Below are 7,089 nucleotides of genomic sequence, written 5' to 3'. Positions count from 1 at the left end.
CTCTCTCTCTCTCACGGCATGACAGTCGCGTCGTCCAAAGGAACGTGACGTGATTTACATACTTATGTATAGGTAACGCATCGCGCGACAGGCCCCTCTCGGTCAACATCCTGCTTCCTGTTCTCTGTGTGTTGCACGAGCTCGGCCCCGCGCGCGCGCGCAAGTCGTGCGTATGCACGCGTGCCCCGTTATACACGTCCGATATGGACAAAGTGTATGCGTATCGGGCACGCAGACACGTCGATAACAGGCGGAGCCGTCCATAACGGTGATTAATCGGGATTAGACGAATGGCGAGGAACATGTGCTCTATATGCGTTCGATATTTATACTTCTGCGAACATCCCGTTTTCAGAATCCCGATATAACTAGATCGAATCCTGATTTTTTCCCAAAGAGATTTTCAGATCTCTCGATGTACGTATAAAAAAAATCCTTACAGGGAGAGATACCAACTTCGCATTATACGTTAATTTATAACATCTTTTTCTTTCAATCGGGATCAATTTAAGCCGTAGTATCTTTTGATAAAAATCCGATGCTGTTCCGAACTCTCCAAAAAATTCCGGAATGGAATTTCAACACATTTTAATCCAGGCAATTGGAAAATTTCCATCCACGTCCGTCTCGCCGATGCGATGGCAGCGAATGCCCGTCCGCTTCATTTATCGTATCGACATTCATGACGTGACTACTCATAAACGAACATAAATGAATTTTACCGCAATCGTCAGCACGCTCAAGGGCGTGCTCGCGTGATGCATACGTATTACAAAATTTAACGTGTCGATTTCGTTGCAGGTGCAGCCGGTCGCCGAGCTATCGGAATTATCGAGACGCGGCAGTTGTGACGGACGTCAAGTCGAATTGGCACCTGCGAATATCCGCGGCGGCACGCTTCGCCGGTCCGGCAGTTTGCGGTTTCATCAAAATACAGTAAGCCTATCGTCATTTCCCGTCTTAACGCTTAGAGCTTAAATGATATAAGTCAAGTTTGTGCTGACAAATCCTTATACGGAAGAAATAATTAAAGAAATTTAGATCATTTCTTAAACTTTCGACAGTCAACGCAAAAGAATTTCTGAGAAGAAATAGAATTTTAAAAAATATAAATAATAAATTTATTGACTTGTATCATTTCAATTTTTATCTCAATCGTCAAAATTAAATTATTCGCTATACCGTCAGGCTTCTCCAGCTTTCTATTTTTTATGTTTCAATATAATATTACCTATAGCTTTGTAGTTTGAATAATTTCTGTGACATCCACGTGTGAAAAGAGGACTGAAGAATAAAGGGAGCATAAGTAAACGAGATAAAACGCAATCGACTTAGCGAAGGGCACGCGGAGAAATAAAGTTAATAAAAGGATGACGCACAAAGAGGGTACAAAATTGCAGCGGGATGCGACGGGGCTGCAGCGCGATGCGACAACGAGGAAAGAGGATGACAATAGTGGAGAGACGCTCACTTTCCACCCACATTCCCTAGAGCGGCGCAGTGGCATAGCAATCGCATAACGGTACATCTCTACTGACTGCCTCGTACCGTAATACCTCGTTTCCGCCGAACTTCGAGCTGTAATCTAAACTATGGGCGCAGCCCGTTACAAGAAAATGCAGGCTTTTCACGGCGGCTCGGTCACGTTTTCACAAAGATGCAGAGTGCATCACGCAGAGCATTAAGCCTCAGAAAATACACAAAGAATTTATTATTCAAAGAAAAAGAATTATCTTGAATGGATTTCTAAAGTGAAGAATATTTTCATACACACACAAATTTCCCGAATGTGGCAAACGCATTTCTGTCGTCTGAAAGCTGTAGTTACTATAAATGATGCGACAGTTGCATGTATCACAAACAGAAGTATTAGAACGAGATACACATTGATCCGGGATTGATGCTTATATTGTTAGCAGAAACGAACATGTGTGTCACATTATTCCCGCACAAGTTGGAGACACGACCCATTTGCGGCTCATCATGTCGCGGCTTCGCCGGTAGTCGAGCTTTGCGGGGCTTTCGGAGCTGCCTTCATTAAATTAAACTGTCACGTGACGTAATGCGCATTCCTACTCCACTTATCGCAACGAGATCGAAGCGACCGTTGTAGAAGAACACGCCAAGAATGAGCGGTATCGCATCCGCATTTCTGAATTCATCGATAAGCGTGAAACGTAAATTGCATTCACGTACATTAACAATATTTTCCCACGATGCTCCTATGGGATGGATCTAACAGGATTCCGTATATTCGAGCGTTATTAAGCTCCCGGCGACAGTTTGATGATATTCTATTTCAACGTGATCTCAAAATAGTTAAGAAATAACACGTCTGTCAAGTATATAAATACTCCCGTAAACCTCACGGTAAGCGAGAAACACGGTTTACCATTGGTAGCGAACTCTGTAATTAAATTGTCACCTCAGTTGGAATCAGTTCGTTTAAGCTTTCCTCGATCTCAAGATTTCAAATCAGATCTCGTCGGTCTCGCTTGAACAACAAGAATGTAATAGCGAAACGCAATTGTTCTCGGAAATGAAACGAACATGATCATCGTGAACACGGGCGTCGTTGCTCACTGCGCAATTTGTACGCACATCGAACGCGAGCAACGTGTCGTAATTGGCAATTAGCTCTAACAAAGTGCGACTTATGCTGCCGTTAAAATGCACAGTGGAACGGGCACAATGATATTTACTGACGGTCGATAAAGCCGACAGTATGGCGGTACAGCAAAGGACGTGCTGCCGACAATGCCGTTGTGGAGAACATCGCGAAATGCAGCGAGCAACGAGAATAGCTGCCTTTTCCTGCCTTCGCGATAAAAGCGTCCTTTTCAAAACTTTCTTGCGTATACATTGAATAAAAAATTCGGATCCACTTCATTCAACATTTTTAAAAAATTCGTACGTTCACAGTGGAGAAAAAAGATTACGTGGTATATTAAATTACGAGGAAAGACTAGAAAGGTACATTTCGAAAGAAAATTTCCACGGGACTTTCAACGGAAAATTAAATTTAAAAATTGAGCGTAGAATTTTTTAAACTTCTCGTCTTTCGTCATTTGTCGTATCGCGAACTTTATTTCCGAGGGCAACGATCAGGGAACGATCACTTCTCAGGGATATTAAAGGTCTGTAAGTCGACACCGGTGAAAAAGAAAATCACAGACCGACAATCTTGTGATCTTATTAATCAAAGAACCGGCGAATGCCGCTAAACGCGCGCAGCTGCAAAATGCAACGTCGGTAGTTGCTCGGGGTGGTACACGGTTCGCAACGTCCTCGTGCAGCTCTCCGTACTCTCTCTCTCTCTCTCTCTTTCTCACGGTGCACCGTGACGGCTCGCTCGCTCGCACGCTCGCCCGGTTCTACCACGACGTATCGGCTACGTAAATGTCAAATTACGTAATTAGAATTGCACGTTACGCGCTACGTGGTGAGTAATTACGCCGTTACCGCCGCAGCACTATTATTACGCCCGCGAGGAAGGTACTGGGTATACGCGCGATAACATCGCCGATCGCCGGGGGATCCCCGCCGCGCCGCGCGCCGGTCGCTCGTCGCGATATGTAGGCCAATATAATCGTGTATCTCCGCCGTGTGCAGGAACGTGAGCGTGGTTTCCTTTTCCATCCGGAAAATCGCGCGCCGTTAAGACCCGCCGGACGTTAACCCCTTCGGACTCGATTAACGGCGTAATGCCGCAAATTCATTACGTTTCTTTAGCTCGATGCGAGCAATGTTGCTGCCGATAAGGCGAAGGAATTTTCTCACGGGAAGAAAACGTGCGATAACGCATGTGGCACTAAGAAGCGATGCACCTATACGGCTGCAGCCTTATAATGACGTCAGCTTATTGCCTATAAATATCGGGCGTTCGAAAAAAAAAAGTAGGTTGCCCACGCGAGCAGAGGGCCACGCGAGTTTAACGGCCCCTCGTCGTACGCGTCTATGGTTTGTGCAGCAGGCTATTGCCGGCATACCGGCGTCGATGAAGCGCGGTACTAAAAGCTTCAGCAGCGAAAATATAAATAACGAAACCTTTTATCCTCCGTTTAACCTCGTATGGATGTCGGAGTCGAGAGTCTGCGATCCGAATTTTAATCAGGATAATAATTACAGAGATATCTTCGAATTTAATGAATTCGAAGAGGCGAATAACGTTATCAGTTTTAACTCGTAAAATCCTAATGAGAACGGTGCGATTCGCTTAACTTTTCATCGGTGTCGTGCTATTTCGCAAAAATGAATAGGCCACTCGAGCCGGCTGTGCCGCTTGCGAATAAATTTGCATGCAGTTGTTGCGATCGGTGGGCAAAAGGCGAAGTCGGTCGCCGCCGCATTCGCGGCGCGGCGCGGCGCGACACGACGACGGGGCGTAATTTGTATTTTATGCACGTAATCGCGGTGGCTCGGGAGTCCACGTACGTGCACACGTACGCGCGCACCCGCCCTCTTATCTGCCCACGTTGATGCGAGACGGCGTTAACGCGTTATATACCCCCGCGTCGTCGCGCGCCGTCAGCGGCTCGTAGCGAGAGGCATCTTGATTGCGATAGGCGAGAAGATGCCGCGTGCATTACACGCTCCGGCTGATCCTTGGCGCCTCTCTGACACCGCCTTTCTGCCTCCATCGTCGTTCCTCTGGTGCTGGATACCTCGTACACTTCCCGATGTTCTCTTTTACTCCGTCGAGAAGTTAATCTCCTTTGTGACGTTAGCATTAATGTGACTATTTTCATTTCTTGAATGAAACATGATGCTTATGAATTGCAGATAATCTTAACATAAATAGTTTTTCTCGTACAAAAATGCGTACTGAAAAATGTGATATGATACTTTTCCATCTCTTAATATATGTATACAAATAGCTTTTTTGTATTCAAATGATTATTTATGCCAGAATTTGTGGCACTGTAAGTTGAACTTGACAACATATACTTAGTTTTGTTAGAAGTTTTTAAAAAAAATCAGTAAATAATGTTAGGATGATGCTACGGAAATGGAGCGCAATCATATCGCGAATATATGTACGGATTCTATCGAGCGAGCTTGTTTTAAATCGGATCAAGATGGTTTAGACGCGTGCATGTAAGCATGTTAGCTCGCACTGTGTGGCCCCAAGTACGCGCGCTGTTATAGATTTACGACTCGCGTCTGCTATGACCGTACCAGTCAATCCGGTCTGTCCGTCAATTCGTGAGTCATCGAACGTTATTCTTTTGCCCGCTGATCAAAAACAATATTCAGTTTTCACTCAGATGCCGTCATTGTCGCTTTTTTTTTCGAGTCTAGCTTATCTGCCCAAAAAAACGACTATCAATAACACCTATTTCGTTAAAAAAAAAGTGTTTTTTCTGGACTTCTCTTATGGATCTTTAAATTTTCGCGGCTCTTTCTCCTTCTCCTTCTCGCATCGAATACCTTTGGATACCTTTCTTAAATCCACCACTTACAACAACTTCATTGGCCGCAACCACGCCTACGCCAAACGCTACAACGCACAAGGTCGATTTAGCAATTCGCGCAGCGTGAGCGACTAAAGGACTCGTTTTCCATTTCATTTCTTTTTTCTCCTCCTCTCGAGAACCTGGTGCGGCCTCGAACGACCTTCCCCCGTGGATTCTATTGGTGTTTTCGATAGTTTCTCATCGAGATTTATACCGTATTCGCATTCCTGTAATTCTTACGGGCAAACAAATACCAGCGGAATTTATGGCTACATTTATCTTTGTGACGTTTAATTACGTAAAATGACAGATTTGTTAAAATCTCGAAATCGACCGTAATTTCTTCGAGACAGTAACGTGCCGGCTCGGAAGCGCGATAGGACAATAACCGCGCCGCGGCTATGTTAGAAGGGTATAACGGTTATTGAAATCCAATTGTTCGCAGAATGCAGCGCGTCAAGTCGAGTTTGCCTTGTTTGTCGCCGTATGTTATGCACTCGGCGCGCGGTCCGCACCGAGGGGGATCACCGGCCGTTTCGACCTACACTTTAATTCCAGTTGTTCCACCTATCTCTCCTCCGTCGTCGATCCGTTCTCCCGTAAGCGCGGCGTGTAAAAAAGGCGCATAGCACGAGTCGCTGCGCGGAACACAATGTAACCGTGAACAGCCTGGTCACACATCGCGCACCGTGAGAAAACGCCGCGTTCGGATCGGGGGCTGCTCTCTTGGCGGGGAAACTTCTGAACTATATGCAAGAAGCCTCGCGCTAACGAGCCTCGATCGACGTGTGTGTCGCAACGAAGGATAAAAGCAATTCCGATATCGATGACGATAATTGAGGACGATAATTATATGTGCGTTAAACGAGGCATTTATGTCAGATATGCTACGTCATTCTGCGCGCAACTAATTTCAGTCTATCCGATTATATACCAACGATTTACGTGCGCGTACGAGTAAATCGCACCGGTTGCAGTTTTTTTGTTTCCAATCTTTGATCGCTATCGATACGTATCGTTCAACTAAATCGTTATGCTAAGCCACTACAAGCCGCGACGATCCCGAGTCGGTCCCAAAACCGCGTCGTTCTTCCTTTTTGGAGTTCTGGTCTTAGGGGCGCGCGACGTATGTAAATATTTTTTACCTGCTTCTAATTCATCGATCCGACGCGTCCCACGCGCCGCAGGCAAAATGTAACGGAGAAATTGTCGTATAGCAATCCACCCACACGTCACGATCGATTCACGACGTTCCTCTCGTCTCCGTATTGAATACACGCACTATTGTCGAACAATAACGACGGTGCGTCATCGGCCTGGCATAATTTAAAACCTAGAATAGCGACGTTTAGAAAACTAATTGCCTCATTTCCTCACAGCTCATCGAACGCTACACGTCCTTGAATGAATTTATTTCTTCCAAGTTGCTCCTACTTCGCGAGTTTCATCTGATACGAGGAAGGAAGCTAAAGGAGCGGGGTGCTTCCTTATCAGTTACCTTGTTACAACCGATATGCCATCATCTTGCATATATATATATAGTTGGATATTGCCGATATGCAAAAAGAGAGAGAGCGAATTATCGTACATCGAGAAATTCTGCGGCCGTTTCCTGCGACCAACATGGCCGCGG

General features: G+C 45.5%; 1 protein-coding gene across 1 annotated transcript in view; it reads left to right on the top strand.

Annotated features, from left to right (window-relative positions):
* Positions 1-7,089, top strand: part of LOC105449629 (unconventional myosin-XVIIIa) — a 44,411-nt gene that overhangs the window by 5,228 nt on the left and 32,094 nt on the right. Inside the window, exon 4 of the mRNA XM_011688926.1 lies at positions 802-936. Coding sequence (XP_011687228.1) covers positions 802-936 — 135 coding nt within the window. The remainder of the gene's footprint in view (positions 1-801; positions 937-7,089) is intronic.

The sequence above is a fragment of the Wasmannia auropunctata genome, unplaced genomic scaffold (genome assembly GCF_000956235.1).
Source record: "Wasmannia auropunctata unplaced genomic scaffold, wasmannia.A_1.0 LD336074.1, whole genome shotgun sequence".
In the NCBI taxonomy this organism is placed as follows: domain Eukaryota; kingdom Metazoa; phylum Arthropoda; class Insecta; order Hymenoptera; family Formicidae; genus Wasmannia; species Wasmannia auropunctata.
Note: the sequence above shows the minus strand (reverse complement) of the source record. Positions and strands in the feature narration are given on the sequence as shown.